At 38.1% G+C, this 22,460-nt stretch overlaps 1 protein-coding gene across 2 annotated transcripts in view; it reads left to right on the forward strand.

Annotated features, from left to right (window-relative positions):
* The window catches only part of PAWR (pro-apoptotic WT1 regulator), a 133,767-nt gene that overhangs the window by 106,159 nt on the left and 5,148 nt on the right, over positions 1-22,460 (forward strand). For both annotated transcript variants that reach the window (XM_036761256.1, XM_036761257.1), the window contains exons 4-5: positions 3,324-3,358; positions 21,428-21,563. In XM_036761256.1, coding sequence (XP_036617151.1) covers positions 3,324-3,358; positions 21,428-21,563 — 171 coding nt within the window. The remainder of the gene's footprint in view (positions 1-3,323; positions 3,359-21,427; positions 21,564-22,460) is intronic.

The raw sequence follows: 22,460 nt of genomic DNA on the forward strand, positions 1-22,460 counted from the left end.
TTGTTTCTCAAATTGGCTATTTTCATTTTATAGTTCAAAACAATTATGGTCTTATTGATCTAGTATTTTATTTATTTTTAAAAGGTTGAAGGAACCTTTATTTTAGCTGTAGATTTAGAAGATGTCATTAACAAAATTCTTTCGTGTTTTAGCATTTGCTGTAATAGCATCACTAAGATTTTACAAACTTTCTCCTCAGTTTGGTTTTGTGCTTCTTTAAAGTAGAGATTTTTAGGAATCTTGGTAGAGTTGTGATTGACTGGGCTGTAAATTAAAGGAGTAATTACTAGTTTTTCAAAAGAAAAACAAATTGTATAAAAGTAATGGGCTAGCTTCACTGAAATACTTGCATACTTTTACCTCTAGAGGGACCAGGCATGCTAATTGATGCAAACATTTTATTATAATTTTACTCCGAGGTAAAAGTTTTTATCCTGTTTATTTTCTTTACTTTATGGATTAAAAAATGGATTGCATCAAAGCTTGGTCCTTTGGGGTATTCTTAAATTCCATTCCTTACAGTATTAATTCTTTAATAGCCAACAGTTCCAATGTGAATATTTTTTCCTGGTATCCTTAATTGTCAGTGCAAGGTCTTGCCATACTTGTGCCTGGTGTTTTTCTGTAGATAAAATTCATTCTTTCCTTATTTACAAATGAAAACTAACTGGTTGCTTATCTTTTTTTTTTTTTCCAAACATTCCATAGCAGTGAGTGCACCAGACAGTATGCAGTAATGGAAAACCTTTGGGCTGAGCTGGGCTTCTTCTGTTTGCTTTGTTGACCTTGGGCAAGTCATTTGAACCCTTTAGACTTCTGAAGATTAAATGAAATATAAACAGGAGTATGCGAGCGTGTGCACGCGTGCATGCGCGCGTGTGTGTGTGTGTGTGTGTGTGTGTGCATGTATGCATATACACACATGTATATAGTATCTAGCTAATATGCTTAAGATTGGCCTGCCTTCCTTCCCTTCCTTTTTCCCTCCCAAAGTTGAACCGTGACCAAGTTTGATTTGGTTTTTAGTATTTTTCATTCCTCTTCCCTTCACTTGTCCCCCAACTCTCTTCCAGAGAATAGCTGTAGAACAGTGGGAAAAGTATTTAATTTACTTGTCAAGGCACATTAGTATCTAGAAATCTCAGGACTAAAAGTTAGATATCAGTTGTTCATTCAGTTTTTTTTTTGTCTTTTCCTTTACAGCTGTATGATTCCCAAGACTAAAGCCCTGTGAATTCTAACAGATTAGGAGATAGATAGATAGATAGATAGATAGATAGATAGATAGATAGATAGATAGATGGACAGACAGATAGAATCACTTGCTGCCTAGAAAGGCTCCCACCCTTAATGATCCCTGGCTTGACATCTTGGCTTATCTGTCACATTGGTCCAAATTTTCCCAGGCTTGGAGAACCTGTCCTCTTACCAAACTGGAATGGCTTCTGCCTCAGAAAGGTTCATTGAAACATTCAGGAATCTGTTATCTGCCTTCATTATGGTAGCCTCCCCGGTGGAGACAGATAACAGTTTGTTCAATGTTGAAACACTGGATTTCAGTCGCTTTCCTGGATATAAGAACAGCTGATCACTTGAGTCTTAAAATATCTCGGTTCCAACTGTCAAAGCATAGCCAAAGTCATCTTTTCCTCTCCAAGGCCTTCACCTTGTGAATAGGGGTCAAGACTTTGTCACCCACCTGTGCAGTTGGTCACACTTAGGTGGCTATGTATGGCATATTTTTATGCAAGCTTGATGGCATTTCTGTCAGTCAGCGTGAGTGTATCGGGGACCATTTTCTTCCACTATTAATGTTTTTCTCAGGCTTCGCATACATTGGCTAGAGCATAATATAGGTATATGTACACACATAGTAATATATAAATATAAATTTATTGTTAAAGCAGCATCATGATGATGATAGTAATTATGTGCTCCATAATGACCCAGTGACTTTTTTTTTTACCCCAAAGAGGGTCTGCCCATCTAGTTGTTTGTTTTGTTTACTAACCTGGATGGACCTCTTAATAAGGTTGTGGGCTGTTCTTTTAAAGTTTTAGAGATTAAGTAGAATAAGGACATTTTATAGTCAAATTGAGAAACGAAACAACTTTTTCATTTAATTCTATCCTGTTGAGCAAAAATAAAGGGCAGTGAATTTGAGACCCAGGACTAAGAAACCAAGGAATGACTAAGTTGGTTGGTCAGGTGGTAAATGTGCTACCAGAATGTTGACTGACTTCTGTTTGTTGAAGCTGTTTGGGTGGGGTGGATCAGATTTAGGATTAGCACAGTATAGTTGTGGCGACAGGAAGTTGTTTCTTAGCCATTTTATGAAGTTGACAGATGTGGATATAGGAAAGCCCATGTGGTCCAGTGGGTACAAAGCCAACCTCGGGGTTAGGAAGGCCGTGGTTTAAGTCTGGCCTTAGACACATATGGGCTAGGTGACATGAGACAAGTCATTTAACCTTGAAGTGTGCTCTGCAGCACTCTAGGACTCTTCAGTCGCCAAGTACGTGCCTATTTGCGTTAGTAGGAATTTCCTTACCAGGAAATTGCTTCACCAATAAAATCACAAACTCAGTCCAAAAAAAAAAAAAAATACTTGGAGACATCTACAAAATCATCTGCTCACATTAGCCAGTTTTCATTTTTAATTACAAAATTGAGCTGTCATTTGTGCTAATAATTCTATTCAACTGAAGAGTTTTTAGAAGCTTACTTACAAAAGGCATTGGGTGTTTTTGGTTTGGATTTCTTTTTCCTTCTTATGCTTGGATACATGTAATATGATGTTCAGAAGTTTCCTTGTAGTGTTTAACATTTCTAAATGTAATAATTGGCCAGGTGTGCTAATGCACACCTGGATATAATCCCTTCTCCACAGGAAGCTGAAGTTGGGGGGAATCACTTGGACTTGGGAGTGTTGGGCTTCAGTCCCGCCAAGCCGACCCATCAGCTATCCTCCTTAAGTCTGACACTAGTGTGATGGGGCTGGGGGAGAAGGTTCACCAAGTCCCTTTAGAAGGAGCCAGCCAGCCTGGGGCATAAACAGAACAAGTCAAAGTTTCTGTGCTAATCGGGAGTGAGATCAAATCTATGATTGGTCCTGGTACTTCTAAGCCTAGTGAAATAGGGATACCCAGCTTCAAAATAAATAAATAAATAAAACAAAAGTAATGATTGGTGTCACCAAATTATTCATTTCAATATTAGATATTTCCCCCATTTACTTTTTGAATCTTATTGTATCAATGTTTGCAAGTTGCCTACTTGAACAAAATTTCCTAAAATGTATTACTCTTTTTTGTTTACAATAGGAAACATCTAGGACTGTTTCAAGTAGATATAAAAGGTAAGAAGCTTTTTGTATCATATAATTTGAAAATATCTATGTTATGTATGTATATATTGGCATTAGTACAGGTCCACCACCATGTTTTACTTATTTGGCTGCTGTCTCTGCTATGCTGTGTTGTGTTAACATGTCTGCTTTTCTTACTAAGTCTTTTCTCTCCTCCCAAATCCCATTCCAGGGTGTATATTGAGATATAACATATTTGCATGTGTGTCAACTCTAACAACAACTCACACTTATAGAATGGTTGAAGGTTTATAGATGTACTGCTGTGGCCTAATAACCTCTCCAGCCAACCTGTTTCACTGTGAAGGGTGTGAACGAAAGCTGGTCATTCCCAGGATAGACAATAGCCATCTTTCATAGGAGGTATCTATTAGGAATACAGCTGTTTCCCACCGAGGACCAAAGTAGCTGAAGGGTCTGGGACATGTGTGTTCACTTTGTATATCTTTCAGTGGAATTGTGTCCATTTATTTTGTCCTTAAAGCTATTCATATTCATTTGCTTCACAAAAATAGATTCATTCTGTTAGCCTTTGTCATATGAGGAAGAGGAGACTAAAATAGTCATTTATGCTGATGACCTCACAAGGTTGTTGTACTTACTGAGAATGCATGTGAAAGCATTTTATAACTTCAGAGTTCTATATAAATGTGAATTGTTAGGATTCCTAGCAGTAAAAGAGTCAAGATAATTAAATTCAACAAACATTTACCAAGCACCTACCGTATAGAAGTCACTGCAAAATTAGAGGGGGGGGGTGGGAGTGAGAGAGAGTTTACCAAGATGAATATTCCTCCCTCCCTTTTACAGGCCTGTAGTCCAGTAGGAGACATATAAGGCATGTAAACAGGTAACTTTAAACTTCCATGTGTCAAGGATCCGTTTTTTCACTGTGTGGGCCCTCTTTGCAGATGCAAACGATAACCCACAACTTAGGTGATCTTTGAAAGTTCCTATGGCTGAAAATTCATCATCCTGCCACCAGAGTGGTTATGAGCCTCTCCAAACTTATCTGGACTGTTCCTTTCAGGACTGATGCTCAGTCTGGTGTCAGAGGCTTTCGAGCATGTTAGAACCCGCCACAACTTGCACCTTCATCACACACACACACACACACACACACACACACACACACACCGCCTTTGATGCCCACCACGATCACTTCCAAGCCACGACGGGGCATAAGAATAGGACCTGAGTAGAAATTTAAAACTGAAGTTATAATTTAAAAGAAAAGAAAGACAGAAAGCAACTGCCTTGATACACAATATGGCTCCCATTTATATAGTGCTTTAGGGCTTGTAAAGCACTTGACATAATAAGATGACTTCAGTAGAAATTTAGAAGTCTTAGTTACATTTAAAAAATCCTCCCATAATGACAAAATCATACTGATGCATAGCCATATAGTGCTTTAAAATTTGCAAACAATTTTACATACATTATTTTTTTTGGCCCTTCCAATAATAATCTCGTAGTTGCTTTTTATTAACCCTATCTTACAGATGAGGAAACAGGCCCAAAGACATTAAATGTCTTGCCCAGTGTGTTACAGCCAGTAAGTGTATTCAGTACAGATGGGAGAGAGAAATAGACAAAACGCTATGCTCATTTAGTCATTCAAGTCAACAGACATTTGCTAAAAGCACTATGCTAGGCACTGGGGAAAAATTTAGATAAGGCAAAATCCCTGCCCTCATGGAACTTACACTCTAATAGTCTAATAGTATGATACACACACACACACACACACACACACACACACACACACAACTGGATTATCTCAAAATAATTGAGAATTCATTATAATGACATTAGCGATTCTGGGTTTAAGCTTCCAAATTCAAGGACTTTTAAAATCAAATAGCAGAACAAATTACCTTTCCATCATTTCTGTTTTCATCTAGTTGTTCTAGCGTGGGTGTAAATTTCAGTTAATGAATCCACCAACCTTGTATGTTCTCTAGCTGGCCATCACTCAAACAACCTTTTCAAATGTGACAGATGCAATTTATGATTAATTGACTTCTTTATTTCTTCTCTCCAGAAACAATTTTTCCTTTAATGTTATGCTCCTCAAATTGAGAAAATTATTTAACTCTGCCACTTTTTTAGAGTTTGTTTTCTGAGCAGTTTGTATTTTGTTGTTTCTTTTTTTAATTCTTGTCATTTTGTGACCTGGAACATAAAATTGGCCATCGTATTCATTTTTTGTTTTCCTCACCTTCAATTTTTCCTCTCCTTTTTATCCTTTTACTAATAAAAAACAAGTTTTTCCCCCACCGATGTATGAATATGAGTTGAGTAGCGGTAGCCTTAGTCCTAATAATGTTAACAATGAGGGGGAAAAAAACTATATGATCTAGTTTTAATGATTATCTATCTTTTAAGTACTAAGAACTGTTAACAGATTGAAATTTCTTCTTTGCCATATTTTAGCAAGTTATAAAATTGACTTGGGAAGAGATGTCTATTGAAAAAAAGTGTCAAATAAGACCCAAGGCATAAGCTAAAGGGTAAAAGGTACATGAAAACTGCATAGTTGAAAATGTCTACATAAAATCAAGGCTCATGTGACAAATATCTAAAAATAACTTTTGTAAAGATATAAATTTTTTGTTCTTTGCCCAAAAGTCAGGTGGTCTTAAATGAGATTTTTCATGTGATATTAAGAACTCTTCTTTGGAGTTCTAATATAGGCAGGGAACCAATTCTGGCAGATCATTCAGTCAGTTGTTTGTTTTTTTTTTTTTTCAGTCTTTGACCCTCTTCTTTGTTATTGTTCAGTCATTTTAGTCATGTCCTATTCTTTGTGACCCCATCTGGGGTTTTCTTGGCAAAAATACTGGAGTAGTTGGCCTTTTCCTTCTCCAGTTCAATTTACAGGTGAGGAAACTGAGGAAAAGAGGGTGATTTACTGCTAGTAAGTATCTGAGATCGGATTTGAACTCATGAAGATGAATATTCTTGACTCCAGGCCAGGTGCCCTAACCCGTTGTGCCACCTAGCCCGGCTGGTCTTAGCAGTCTACAAAGATCTGGTGGCTTAATTGCACGCCAGTCATTAGGGAAGATTAGTTCCAGTGTGCCTTAGTGACATATGGAACTGTCTCTGGGATCAGTAGACCTTAGCTCTGGCCAAAATGTACTAGTTGTGTGACTGCGTGCAAGTAACTTGACCTCCCTGTTAAGTAAAGTACTTAAGCCCCAGCAAAATGTCGGTAATCATAGTTGGCTGGTGATATCACAGGATTCAGAGGAAAGTGTTTTGTGAATCTCAGAGCACTTTAGAAATATGAGCTTCTATGACTGCTCTGAAGTAGTGACCAACAAATTTAGACAAATCAAGGCTTCTTTTTGAACATCATAGTAGTTCATTGAAATCAGTGGTTCCCAAAGAGTATGCCATGTCATCACTGTGCCATGCATTGTGCTAGATGAACTACACAATTTTGGATGTTGGGCTATTTCAGATAAAGGAATATTTGTAAGCAATTTTGCTCAATTGGCTGGGGAATGTGATTGTATGTTATATATGTATATACACATATAATGTTAGATTTTTTCAGCATGTTGGTTAGTTTTACTGATTTCTTCTCCACTCCTTTTTTTGTTGTCATTAAAAAAAAAATGATTCTCTGGGGTGTATAAGAAGAAGGGCTACATATAGCTATATCTAGGTGATGTAAAAAACAAAGATATCAATAAAATATACAGAACTCATGTATGTTTTACTTATCTAAAACAGGCTGGTCATTAGCCTGTGAGCTAATTGTCTCTAGGATAATTTCATTACCTTTTAAAGAAAAGAACTACCCCAGCCTACTAGGCTATGCCTTGGTAGGTAGTCCTCCTACCACACCCTTCATTATCTTCCTATTTTTGGTCAAATTACTTGTTGCTAGAGCTCTCCAACTTATCAGGTCTAATATCAAAGACAATAGGTCCTAAAACCTAATGATTATGTTCTATTCTGGCAAAACAGTGGCAGAATTCTGACTTCCCTACTCAGAGCTGGAAGGCTGGGTTAATGCTTTCTTAGCTCTTTTACATAAATTCCCATAAATATTGCTGCTCCTGATCTGGTTAATTTAGTAGGCTGTCCAGAATAGGGGTCCTGGAGTGAGTTAATTGCATAGTCATATGGTTCTTTTGAGGGTAACTTCCCTTCCACCAATAATGTTTTAAAGAAAACATATTGATACTCTCAAGACTGGGGAAGGAGCTTTAGCTTTCTTGTTGGCAGCTGGTCCTGGCTTGACATGGCATACATCTGTTTTAGGCACTGTATCTGAGAGTGCTAGGAGTGTTATGTGGCCTCCCTTGAACATTGTACAATGGCTAGATTATGTAATGCTAGCCAACTGGTCTTGTCATCATTGGGAAGAGGTAGGAGACTTGGTTCTACTCAGGCTTATGGACTTAGCAATTCTGTGTAATAGAATAGTGGCTAGCATAGGGCCTTGAATATTTGGGCACATAATAAATGAATGTTGAATTCAATTGAATTTGTAATTCCTAATCAAAAGGTAATGGCTGTCATTAGGGAAGGTACCTTGAGGCTACAAGGCACCCATTTTTGCTGGGTGTGGACAGACTTTAAAATTAATTGAGGTTCACAAATGTACCAAAGCTGGGGTCTGTTGATAACCCAGAAGCTTGAAAGTGCGATTTTGACAATCAGAAAGAGGTAATGCTGTGGGGTGGAGTGTGATAGGGTTAATCTGCATGAGTTTGGTCAGGCAAATTCACTGAAGTGGTGGGCATGAGTGAGAAGATGTGGCAAGTTCCCTGACCAAGAGAGTATTACATTCTGCTCCCTCATGTGAGCCACCTACCCTCTTGTTATGGGATGCAATGAGTATAGGCTTAGCTCATTTGAGCTAACAGTTCTTCATAGTTGAAGAATTTCCTTATTGTGTAGAAGTCCATTCTGTCAGAACCAAAAAAGCTTGAAAATGAGTTAAGTAGAAACAGATTATAAGCAGGAGTAAGGCTAAGTAAGGCTAAGGAGTAAAATTAGGTAAAGATTGACCTAAGGAATACAACTTTCAATTTAGAAGAAATTTGGAAAATTTATGTGGTCTTGTTGGTTGGCAACAATGTATAAGAAGTCAGTTGAGAACTTTGGACATTAGGCAGTGTTCATTGTGAGGGAGAGCTTTGTCTCGAGGATCTCACATATACCCAAGATAGATTTTTGTTTGTTCTTGTAGATCATCTTAGAAGATCCCTGACTCACCAAGAAACTCCTTCAGAAATGGCTAAAACCTAGCCTAGTTATTTAATCTGATCAAAATAAATTTGTTGTTGTGTTCTCTTAAGTTTTAGTGTCATTGCATTCAGAAAGGAAGATGACAGGAAGTGGATCTCATTTGTACAATTGTCTTAAAGATGAGAATGAGTGATTTTTTAATGCAAAGATCAAGACATTGCTTCACTATTATGATTGTTTTTCCCCCAAGGGAAGTATCTTTACAAGTATTGTTTAAAAAACCAGTCATACTTGTTGGGTTACACATTGTGTTTTGAAAATCACTCAAGAATCTTTTGGGTTTTGTCAATCAGAACCAAGCCTTGGAAATTACCAGAATTCTTCAGAGATGAGAAGTCCAAGCCAAAACAGGTCCAAAGGCCTCTGCCAGTTGGTGAGACAGTGTAATCCAGTATTCTCAAGACCATGCTTCTTGAGCACTTTGTTGCTATTTTATGGGCAAGTTAATGACTATTTTTGAGTGAAGGAACAACACTGTCAGATCTGTGACTAAAGAAGCTTATTTTGTTGCTTATGTAAAAGATGGATTGGAGAGGGGTAAAGCTGGAGTCTGAGAGACCTTCTGGGAGCCTCTTAGGGGAATCTGAGTCAGAGGTGGTAAGGGCCTGGGAGGATGAGACGTGGGTGAGGTAGTAGGAGATTAGAATTTGGGGGATTTGGCAGTTGATTGTTTTTTCAGGAGTAGAATAGGGAAAGGGGGGATCCCTTTCTACCCTTTGCTCCTTTTCACTAGAACTCAGCCTAACTGGCCTGTCTTCTTGGTGCTCCTCATGTATAACCCTTTATCCTCTGCCAACATATCTGGATTCCCTAGTTTCTTTCAAGGCTCAGCTCTCCCACCATGTACTATGTGAAGCTTTTCATCCTTCCCCTCCCCCATAGGTGCTAGTGCCTTCCCCTTCCAATCACCTGAATCACCTTCTGTTGTTGTTTGGTTGTTTTTCAGTCGTGTCTGACTGTGACTGCTTTGGAGATTTTCTTGGCAAAGACACTAGAGTGACTTGCCATTTCCTTCTCCAGCTCATTTTACACATAAGGAAACTGAGGCCAACAGGGTTAAGTGACTTCTCCAGGGTCACATAGCTAGGAAGTATCTGAGACTAGATTTGAACTTAGATCTTCCTGACTCCAGGCCTAGCACTGTGTCACCTAGCTGCCCCCCAAATCACCTTTTATCTGTCTTAAATATCTTTTGCATGTGTACACACACACACACGCGCGCGCATGTGTTTCTTCTTGCTTCTTCTGTGGAGGCACTGTTTTCACGCTTTTGAATCTCCATTGCTTATTAAAGTATCTGATGTCTGTGTGTGTGTGTGTGTGTGTGTGTGTGTGTGTGTGTGTGTACATATATGTACATGATGTATATATGTGTAGATATTGTATGATATATATATATATATATATATATATATATATATATATATATATATATATATATATATAGCTATATCAGATAGGTAGTACATACTTAATAAATACTATAGTCTGTAGATAAGTACTATAGTATAGATACCTATATCAAATAGTAGGTACTTAATAAATGTTGATTGATTAAGAATCGGTAATGATGCTCAGGTCTTTTCTCTTTGGTAACAGGCAAAAAAGTGCAAGATGATATAATTAACAAATAACAGAGTTGGGAGAAATAGCTTAATGATGAATTTAGAATGTTAAACCAGCATATACTCTATCATTCGGAAAGCTAAATATACTTTTTAATTTGGAGGCTTTTACTGGTCTGAAATAGAGTAGACTTTTTTTATCTTTATCCAAACAACCAGAAACCTTAACCTACTTGTTTGTTTTACCCTGAGAGAAAAAAAAATTGTTATCAGTGAGTTGGAAACATGGAGAAACAAACAAGCTAATGTATTAAAAAGCAATTTTTGTGCATGTCTTAGCATCTGCACAGACTGTACCCCATCTACTGCTTCCTCCAAAAAGCATTTTTGGATTTCCCCAGTCTCCATCCATTTGGATCTCTTAGCACTTTATCCTTTTTTTCCGCCTTAGATCTCATAGCTCTTTACCTCTTAGCACTTGGGTTTGTATTGTGGCTTTGTGCATGTTATATCCAAGTACTAGATTATAATTTTCACAAGTATAGGGATCTTATATAAACTTTAAATCTTCTCTGAAACCAAGAATATGGTCTCTGCACACAGTAGGTGCTTAGTAACTGTTTGTTGAATATTAAGTAAGTAATTGACTCTGGTACTTGAAAATAAGCGGTGATCATAATAATGATCACAGGATACTAAGGTGCTTCTGGCAGCTGAAAGCAAGATTAAATTATGTAATTATGTTCCGTATAAGTTTACCAATGACCCTTGGTTCTCAGAATCTGTGCCAGCTGACTGCAAGTCTTGTCAAGTTCTACCATGCTGGAAAGACTTAGAGTACAATCCTTGGGACAGATTGTGGCTGCTTTCCAAGGACCAGCCTAGCTAAGGATGGGGAAGCTCATCATCAGGAGATGATGAATTCTTTCGTGGTGAAAGCCCATAAAACAATCAATCAAAAATACCAAATGGTCTTTTGCATCATATCTTCTAATTCTACGTTTGGCAGCTATAAGGGCACGCACGCATGCAATGTGTACTTCTTGTTTCCCCCAGTTTCCCCAAGCTAGATAGTAAACTCCCTGATTGGAAGGACGGAAGGTAAGCGATGTTAGCAATTACACAGTTTTTAACCACGGTAAGTTATATTCTTATAATAAAATCAGAAGACAAGAAATTGCTATTAGATGGAAGAAGGCTGATCTACAAGTTCTCCTTAAACAGGCAGATAAAGAAGTTGGTTTAATTATGTATTCAGAGGCAACAAGAAACCATTCATGAGGTACTTAGTCATCTTGCTTTGCATTATTTAGATTGACAGTAAGCAAAAAGATTACCAGGATGGTACTTGCAGCCTGAGTACCAGCATCTGTCGCAGAGGATGAGGAGCAGGAACAGTTTCTGTGAACAATATGTTAGGGACACCTTCCAAGCAAAATCAAAATATGCTTCAGTGATCAGTGATTGCAGTGCAACAGTGGGCATGGGAGAAGATCACTGCCCCCCCCCCCAAAAAAAAAACAAACAAACAAACTTGTATTGCAAGAACTAGCTCAGGAAGAAGAAATGATGAAAGAGGCTAAAGATAATCTAGAAGTTTCACTTCTATGTATGAATGGTTTCTTCAAGAATAGTTTGGAGGAATTAAACATGGCAAGAGCCAGATTTCCTTGTGGAAGGTGAAACTGACCAGATTTTAATAGGAAACAACCAGATTAGGCCATCAGTTTTTCTAGAAGCTAAGGTTAACATCAGCACCAAAATAGGAGAAAATGAACATGAGAAGATCTGGTATGCAATGAAAATAGCTCTAACCAGACCTATTCAAATGAGCTGTTGAATCCAAAATATGGAAACTATTTAAAGGGAAAGACATCACTGTTGCCCAGAACCGTTTCCTGTTGATGTTGAATTAATGTAAATCACCACAGTGAGGAAGTTAAAGAACCTAGAAACCAATTTATTCAGTCAAAACTAAAGTTCCTTGCCAAGGGATGGGAGATAACATATGAGGCCATTACCAATTTAGAATATCTTAACAGAGGACAAGGTTAGAAGATTATGGGTAGTATTCTTTCAAAAAACAGAAGCAGTGGAGGGAAAACAAATTTATAGAAAGCTTACTAAGAAATCCAGTTAAGCCAGAACATCCTAAAAGCTTTTAAAAATAAAATAAGGAAAACAAGAAAAATTCTCTCACACACACACACACACACACTCTATCAAAATTTCTCTAACAGACTTTTCACCATTATGAAATAGTGGAGCCCACTGTATTTGGGTCCCAACATAATCATCCTTATTGTGCTGCATGATGAAGTATAAAAGGGCTCTAAAGAAAATAAAGAAGAAAAAAAAAGAAGGAAAATAAAGAGCAAGTGGACCTGACCAAGCATGAAGACAAAGAACCAAGTATATAGAGAATTGTTTCTAGTGCTTAAGGCAGTACAATTTTAAAGATATTAAGAGATTGCTGTTCAGACTTTGCTTAATAGGGGATTGGAGAGCGGGAATACCAAATGCTTAGAAATAATCATGGATTGTTTCATATTGCTCACCAATACTACTGAAAAGAGATAATTAGGAAAAAAATCAAACCAACCAACCACAAAACCAAACCAAACAATAACTACCAACCCACGTATCTGTCACCTCAACTCTATGCAGTCTTAGAGAATAACATTCACCACTATCAAAGGCATCTTTGATGAAGGTTGGAAAAGACCTGACAGTCTTTAGTGAACAATGTTCTGTAGACTTGTAGTAGATCAGTAGATCATCATATTGTCTTACAATCTTTCCCCCAAAGAGTGAGAGAGAGTGTGTGCGTGCGTGCGTGCGTGCGTGCGTGTGTGTGTGTGCGTGTGTGTCTGTGTGTCTGTCTTTGGATATGTTAATATCAAATGAGGCATAAAACAGGGAGATGGATGATCAACACAGGTGTTTGCTGGTCATGGCAGGATCCCAGTTGGAGAGGGATCCCAATATGTGATGAGATATTCTAGATGCTTCTTTTTGTTGTTGACCTGGTAGGATAGTTAGGTAGGTAGAGACAGACACACACAGATACACACAAAGAGTGTTCACAGAGGAGGAGAGAATCTATCTCAAATATTTACTATATGCCATGCATTGTGCTAAGTGCTGGATGTATGAATGCAGATGAGCAAGACAATTCCTATGTATCTGGGGTGAGGGCTGAGGAGAATGAGTAAATGAAGAACACCTATTGTGCAGATTACAAAGTACTTTGAAGTAAACGATCCATAGTGCTGCTCAGTATGTCTGTCTTAGAAACTGCTGACAGGGAGTGAACTGGGACTAGAATTGAGTAGGAAAAAGAAGGCATTAGATTATGTTTGGGAACAGAGAAGGTTTTTCCTAAAACAGAAACCCAACTTTTTAACTACAATATCCTTCTATTGATGCCACATGAGTGCGAATCATACATGAAGCGTTTCCTAATCTTCCAAGTGCTAGTGTCTTCCCTCTCAAACCACCTTGTACTTAACTACTTTGTATATATTTGTGTTTATTAGCTTTATATTGTATATCTCTCTAAACATGTGTACTTGTTATTTCTCCTATTATAATGTGAGTTCATTGGACTCACATGCCTAGCATTCAGCACCTAACTGTTGCTTGATAAATAATTGATAGGCTGATTTGAATACCACAATCTCTTAGGTTTCATGACTGTGGGTCATCCTATAGGCAATGGAAATATGCATGTTGGGGGTAAGTAGGCTGCAGGATATTACTAATGATAATGTTCACAAGAAGCATACTAATAAATATCATTGGAGAAAAGGAGGTGGATTGGTTACGTATCAAGAGAGAAGGCTAGCTAGATAGCTTGCATGCTTCGTTGATACCCATAGCATCTCTAGAAAGCACATTGGGAAGCATTGCTGAGAATCGTCTTTTGGAAGACCAGACTTGTTCCATTTCTGTATCTTTCAGTTTACCAGAATATGCAGATAAGCAGGACACGTTCCATTCATCATCCATCCGTTCTGCACCCTACATTGTTTGCATTGTTTTAAGGAAAGGTTATGGTATACTTTCTAGGTGAAAGGAAATACTATCTTGAGTAAACTACTTATACTTAGATGATTTTCTTTTTTGTATTGTACTTTTCTAGTTCTTTAAACTGGCATTTTGACTTCAACTAGATATATTCAAAGAAATAACTTGTTTGTTTATACAGTATAATTAACCTCAGCTAAGAGGTAGTATGAAGCAGCTAAGTGGCTCACTGGATGGATAGATTGCTGGACTTGTAGTCAGGAAGATCTGAGTTCAGATCCCTTCCCCAGACACTTACTAATTGTGTGATCCTAGGCAAGTCACTTGTCTGTAAAACAAGATTGTACTCCTATGATATGTCTGTGTCAGGTTAGAGAGAGAGAGACACCTTTACAGATCAGAGGGCAGAGAAGCAGTTAGGCAAACGTTTGTGAGGAACTTCATATATGTTCAGGGTGGGTGCTGCCAGTGCTAGGCACTGTGGGGGAAGGAGAGAGCGAAAGACAGTAATGAAACAGCCCCTGTCCTCGAGAAGCTTGGATCCTATCGGAGAAATAGAGTATACATAAAAGAAAACATACAAAGTAATTCCAAGATGGAGACACTAGCAGCTGGGAAGAACAGGAAAAGCCTCATGTAGGAAGCAGTGCTTAAGCTGATCTTTGAAGGAAACCAGGGATTTTAAGAGGTGATACAGGATGGAGAAGGCAGCTAGGTGAATAGAGCACTAGTAGGCCTGGAGTAATCCTGAGTTCAACTCTGGCCTCAGACACTTACTAGCTGCGTGACCCTGGCAAGTCACTATAACATTCTTTGCCTCAGTTTCCTCATCTATAAAATGAGCTGGAGAAGGAAATGGCAAAACACTCCACTATCTCTGCCAAGAAAACTCCAAATGGGGTCACGAAGAGTCAGACACAACTGAAAAACAAATGACCAACAAATAGAGTGGGGAAGAGCACATTGCAGTGCCTATCTTAAGGTAAAATGACGTGAGATGGAATGTCACTTGTGAGGATTGAGGTGGGAAAATTAATTCCTATTGATATAAGGAACAATGATAACTTGGTTAGGCATTTCACATTTTATCCAACTTCCCTTAGTTTTCTGTGGCCACTTCCACAATCAAGGATTTTGCTCATAAACTGTTATCATTGGTAATAATACTCACTATGCCAAATTGACAAATGATGCTTTACCATCTGGGAAGGACTTACCTTACTACTACATCCTGTGAGGTAGATAAGTCCAAGTGTTCTTATCTCCATTTTATAGGTGGGAACACCCAAGGCTCCAAGGAGCAGTGACATCCCGGTGATCCCAGTTAACATTTGTCCTTGTCCGAGGCAGGGTTTTGAACCTAGTACCCAGTTCCCCGCCCCTCTCCCAAGTCCTCAGCTCACCACCAGTGTGTCCCTGAAGTGCTAAGCTTTCCTGTGTTCTCCCTAATGGAAAATTCCTCTCTCTGTGGCCTCATTTGAAGCATCCTAGCTTGCTTTCTTCCAAACTTGATATTTTTAAGATACAGTATTCCTCCCTCCTTACAATAATACTTCCCCAAAACTACTTAGATCTTTGTGTAAAAGATGTGAAAAGTTCCTGGAGGAAGAAAATTTCCAACCAAGGGTGTTTTTCTTTGCCACCATTAGTTTTGTTTTTTTTTTTTTTCCTCCTTTTAACATCTCAGCCTCTGGCTTTAGGGGGATTCCTTTTGTAGTCTTATGGACATTGATGATAAAGTCCTCTTCATCAAAACATTGCAAGCTGTTTTAGAGTGAATGTAACATTTTTTCATTCTCTTGTTTTGTATGGAGCATATCCGGTTGTAGAAATGAGCTCGAAAACACTTCTATTTGTAGAACAAACAGTGCTAAACATGTTAAGGAGATCAAAGTACAAAATTCCTGCAATTATGTCAATAGTGTCCCTCATAACTGTAGCAAGCGCTGAAGGGCAGCTGTGCTTTACTCATTTAGCCTTGCTCTTGATAGACACCATATTTATTCACACTTGGATATTGGTGTGTAGGACCTTTTGTAAACTTTTTTGTTTTTAACTAATGGCTTATTTATAATCTTTTATCAAATCCCAGTGCCATTCAAAGAGATCAGTTTTTTAAAAGCCTATTTTAAATTTAATATGGTGCTTTTTACCTGTGAGTCCTTGTTAAAGAAAAATAGGACTTTTTAATTTTAAAAAAATCTTTTATTGATATTTTAAACCACCCTAATTTTTAAATACGTCTCCTCCTACCAAGAGATGAATTACCCTTTAACAAAAAATGGGGGGGGGGGTGTATGGAAAAAAAAAGTTTGGCAAACCTCACCAACACACCAACTGCTTGTTGACAATATTTGTAGTGTTCTACACACTTAGTTGTTATCTTCTTCCTGTCCTGCACTTCTCCCCATGTTTCTGCAAACCAGGGAGGGAAGTAAGGTGTGCTAGGGGCAGCCAGGTGGCGAACTGACCCTGGATTCAGGAGAACCACAGTTCAAATATGCCCTTGGTCATTTACTAGCTGTGTGACTCTGGGCAAGTCATTTAACTCCTCCAAAACAAACCAAAAAAGGGTGTGCTAGAGGCTGACCATTGGTTGTTAATTTTCTGTGTGAGCATTTTGCACCTAGAAATTGGCAGATCCTACCAGTGGGGATTGATTTATTGTCTTATTGATTGTCTCGACTTGAGAAAATGATGAAGAAAATGTTAATAATGCAGTTCAAACTTGCCTGTACTTTTGTACAGAGACTTGGTTGTTGCACATTTCCATGCACACTCCTGGAGGGAAATGGGAAAAATGGACTTTTTAGAAGCAGGAGCATATTCTTGAAATTTCCAGTTCCTCTTACCTGTTATTTATTAGGTCAGGCTCTTGAAGGAATTAATGAAAAGCCATTTATTAAATGCTTACTGTGGTCAAAGCATGCTACGAAGAGCTGGTGATACAAATAGAAAATTGGAAATAAGTCTTTGCTCACAAAGAATTCACATTTTAATGGGGCACATGGGGGAGGTTTTAACTCTAAGTCAGTTGGAAAGGACTGTTGGTTCTTAGGGTACAGCAGCACAGCATAGGGTAATACATCTTTTACTGACACCAAGTGCTTAATTGCCTCAGCTTCCTCATCTGTTCAGTGGGGCTAATAATAGCTCACACGTCCAAAGTTTGTTGTGAGGATAAAGTGGGATAATATTTGTAAAGCTCTTTGCAAACCTTTAAAACACTATATAAAAGCTAGCCATTTTATTCATTGTTATTCTTATTCTGTAGCTGGGTAGAGGTGGTGGTAATGGTTTGACTTCCTGACTTCCTGTGTGTGTAGAGAAAACGTTTCTATTCAACCAATTTTTTCAAGCACCTGCCTTGTGCCCAAAACAGCACGCCTTGTGCCCGACACAGCACACCTTGTCCCCGATCACTAGGATCGAATGGCAGAAATGAAACCTTTCTTACCGACAGAGAGCTTACATTCAAATGACTACCTTCTTGGTCCTTTTGGAAGAGATTACTTCTCTTATTGAAGACAATAGAAGGGAAAAGTTACTTAAAGTTTGAGCTTTCTTGATCCTTCTCCCTAGCAGCTCCTTTGGGCTTTTGTCTACTGTTTACTCTGGGAAAATCTTACTTTTATCTAGAAGAGTTATGGAAATCAGAGGAAAAAAGAGGTTAGGATCAGATTAAATATCTTGTGATTTGAACAAATAAAGGCAAAAGCCAAAGGAGTTCTTTAAGTCTTTAAAAAAACAACACTTTTCTGAGTGGTATCCATCAATTTATACAGTGTTTTCATGCTAAAATTTTAAGCTTTAGTTTGGTTGAAACAGCACAAAGAACTTTGGGGAGCCCCTTGTGGAAGAGCTCTTTGGTACCTTGTTACAAATGGGTAGTTGCAATGTCTTTGATTTAATGAGATCCATCCCAACTAAATTAATAGTATCTAGGAACCAGTCTCTTGATAAACCAGAATGACACAGAGTTCTTTGAAGTTAGAGTAATAATAAATATGGCATAGATAATGGGAGACTCTTGATTTCCTACTGGCATTCTCTAATCTTTTGTAGTTAACAGCAAGTGATAGGAGTTTTATTGGAAATTCTAACTACATAGAAATCAAAGTCAAAACCTTCAGCGTGAGTGGTGTTTTTATTTGTGAAAGTTTGGATCATACAACAACAACTTGTTTACCGCATCAGGGAAGGGAGAGGAGAGGGAAGGAAAGAACCTAGAACTCAAAAGCTTAAAAAAAGAATGTTCAAAATTTTTTTACATGTAGTTTGAGGGAAAAATAAAATTGTTAAAGAATAAAGTCTATGGGTTATAAACAGGGTACTCACATAGGAGCATTATTGATTGATTGGGTATTTGTCAGAATCTTTCATTAATGAATCACAGCCAAGGTGCTTTAATTGTCTAGTGGATGGAATGACTCATTTTATAATGATACTGAATATGGGTATTTTTGTGGTTTTGTGGAGGATTTTATGTAAAAAAAAGTTGAAATTGTATATATTATAGAGAAATGTCTATTCTCATCAGTAACGTGTACTTTGATCAGAACTGAATTTTGCCATCTCCAACTGGAATGTTTCAAAATGTGTTTTGACACTGCTTAGAAGCATGTGTCACGATGGCAGAAGCACTGGACCCTGAGTTACCTCCTAGATCTTGTGGCTCGGCTGTGTGATGTGAGACAAGTCACTGAACTTCTCTTGGGCTTCAGTTTGCTCCCCGGTGTAAAACAAGAGAGTAGAACTAAAGCTCTCTGAGGCCCCTTCCAGCTGCTAAAATTCTGAGATCGAATTCATTTCTGTGGCTCATCCAGATAGCACGAAGGAAAACACTTCTGGGCAGGAGCATTACCACAAATTTTATTATTTACACCATGCAAGTAATTTTTTTTTTAAGCAAAGATAACTGAGCTCCAACAACAAAGTGACAACATTTTTTGCCCCTAAAAATAAAGATGTGAATCACTATTGTATACAGCACTTTTTGTAGAATTGTTTTTGGACATGTATTTTGTAATTTACACATTTTTTTGTGGCATACTAAGGAAAAATACAATTGAAAAAGCATAATGTAATTCCTAACATTCTGCCATGGAAAATACTTGGACATTTGGCTTTTGTGATGACCAAAAATAAATTTTATTTATTTAAAAAAAACTTCATTTTCATTTCCCGGTCTCCTCCCATAAAAAAGAAGCCAACTTAAGGAAAAAGAAAAAAACAATATCTTGACAATAAGTGCCTCCTTTCATATCCATAGTCTACCATGTCTTTACTGTGAGGGGCTGAGATTGGTCAGTGCATTGATCTAAGTTCTGATGTCGTTCAGTGTTTTTTCCCCTTTACCTTTTTTTGTGTTTATTTCATATATTTTCCCAACTTGCTTTGCTCTGTATCTGTTCACATAATTTCCTAAAATTTCTGATTTCATATTTATCATTTCTTACAACACCTGACCCTAACAGTGGTGCCATTTTGATCCTCTTGAAGAACGAAGGACAACCAGCCACTGTTCTGTTATCTGGTTGTCAGTCCAGCCATTACCCAGTTGATGGACATTTATTTTCTTTGCAGTTTTTTGTTTTGTTCTTGCAGCCACAGAAGGGGTTGATATAAGTAGTCTGGTATACAGGTCATCTTTCCCTCCTCTTTGACCTCCTTGGTAAATGCCTAATAGTTGTGTTGCTGGGTCAGAGTTTAAAGAACAGTTTAGTCACTTTTCTCACATAGTTCCAAATTGTTTTCCAGAAGAAGTGAACTGACCTCAGCTCTCCCAGCATTGTGTTGCTGTACCTATGTTCCCTCAGCCTCTCTACCATCAACTTTTTTTCCTATCATATTTGCCACTTTTCAGGGTATATGACTAAGATTTGTTATATTGGATATTTATTTTATTAGTGATATAGAATTTTATTTAAGATAGGATCAAGTAGCAGTTTATATTTTACTTGTTACACATCATCAAAGTACTGAAATTTATTTTAAAGAATAATTTTAGTTAAAAAAAGACTAAAATAGTACCTTCACAGGAGAAAGATCTACCGTTGGGGAAAAATATTAATACTATCTAGACTGAATCCTGCAGGAGACAGAGAAGGAAGAAGACTATCGTAGAATAAACGTTCAAACTAAAAGGACTCAAGATAATCTGGTCCAGGGGTGGGGCCTCGAGGCCACATGTGGGGCCCTTTGACTGAATCCCTTGGGGATTTGTTCTGTGAAGTTTGGATTCAGTCAGGGCTGCACTTGAGAACCTAGAGGGCCGCATGTGCCCTTGAGGCCGCAGGTTCCCCGCCCCCAATCTGTTCCAATCCCTTTAATTTCTAGATGAGAAAACCTAGGCCTAGAGGCCTCACATTAATAGTTGTCAGCCTAGACTACCAAGTTGTCCACTTGTCAACATTCCTGTCTTCCCACTACCCCATGCTGGCAGAGAAAAAGATGATAATGAATCCTTGTCTAACTGGGTCCTTTCTTTGTCTTTAAGAACTGCCCCTCCCCCATTCACTTAACATTTTGTTTTCAACCTCTCTAATACACTTATAATAAAAAGTTATTACAGTTATGTTTGTTTCTTATAGGCTTACTAGAGTACTGAGCTCCATGAGAGAGGGAGGGAAGGAAGGAAGGATTTGTTAAGCGGTTAAGGTGCCGGCCACTATACAGAGGTCAAGTGACTTACTTGCCCAGGGTCACACAGCTTGTAAGTGTCTGAGGCTGGATTTGATCTCAAATCTTCCTGACTCCAGACCCAGTGCTCTATCCACTAGGGCCACCTAGCTACCTCTAATAATTTATAATGATAATGAGGACGGAAGAAGATAGTAATGAGGAAAAGTGAGGTAATTCCTCTTCCTGAGCTGCCTAGTGAGGGCAGGGATAATGGTTTATCTGAATATAGTGCTACACACATTCATTGCTTAGAAAATGTATGTTATTGAATGAGCTCTTTATGCTGATTTTCTAGGCTCTCTTTGTTTATTAACCTCTTATTATTATCCTATAGGATTCCTGTTTCCAAGCAGTCATGTCTTCTTAAGGACATATTATAAATGGTGATCGTCTTAATTTTACTGATAGCTGTTTTTTTTAAAGTGTTGATTGTTTACTCTGGCTAGAAATTGCTCTGGCTCTTTGTGTTCAAGGTCTTCCTAAAGTTCATTATTTATTCACTCCACAGCACAAATATTACCCCAGAAGATGACGTCTCAAGTCGATACTCTCGAACAGACAGGGTAGGGTCTAGGTACAACAGGGATCCAGCTGCCCCTCCTCATTTAGTCACATTGGAAAAGAAGATTGAAGATCTTGAAAAGGTATGGCCTCAAGGTTATTTTAGATGGTCTGATATCTTAGCGTGACCTCATCCTCTGCTCAGAAAACTAGAAGACTTACTAAAAAACCAAATAAATACCCTAGGGCTTTCTGCCCTTGAAGAGAGGTGTAGAAAAACAGGAACTAAACCTGATGGAGAATTTGGGATAAGGGGTGAGGGTTAGGGGGGAAGTAGGAACAGAAAACAGCTTTAACATTTGAAGCAGCTTAGCTAATGTAGTGTCACAGTGTGGTCCTGTGGTTTCATTAATTTGATATCTAGCCTCTTGTAGTGACTAAGTTTTTATTTCCATGTTTCCTTCCCTTGTTACCCTCCTGTTGCTGATGAAAATTTAGAAATGAAATCCATTAGTTTTAGAGTAGGTTCTGATTATACAGCGTCCCAGAACTTGCCTGCGTGGTAGGTCAGATGGATCACTAGTTGTATATTTAATACACATACATACATAGTACCCTACCAATTGTAGGATTTGCATCCGGAGCTTAAGCAGATTTTGGTCTTTGCCTTCAGAAAACTTCCTACTAGAAAATTCTGGCTGGGTTTGAAGTGTCCCCAAAACAGTTCAAAGAAGATTCCTTTCATTCCCCGAAAGGGTCAACTTTCCATGCACATTCAACTGGTCAGATTGATCCCAGTGTTAATGTTGTTGCCTATGCCCTTGAAAGGAACTTTTTAACCAATGGATAAGCATGTGAAATCTGTTCTAATCAAGTGGAACCAGATTATTCCCTGTGATACCAGAAGATTGGCCCAAATACAAATTTCGTTTTGTACTAGGGGAAAGCTATTTTTATTTTGGAGAATTGTGATTTAATATGAAAATAAATTCTCAAGCTTCAACACCAGCATGTACTTAGTTTAGTTTTAACTAATTGCT

Source organism: Trichosurus vulpecula, chromosome 5, assembly GCF_011100635.1.
Source record: "Trichosurus vulpecula isolate mTriVul1 chromosome 5, mTriVul1.pri, whole genome shotgun sequence".
In the NCBI taxonomy this organism is placed as follows: domain Eukaryota; kingdom Metazoa; phylum Chordata; class Mammalia; order Diprotodontia; family Phalangeridae; genus Trichosurus; species Trichosurus vulpecula.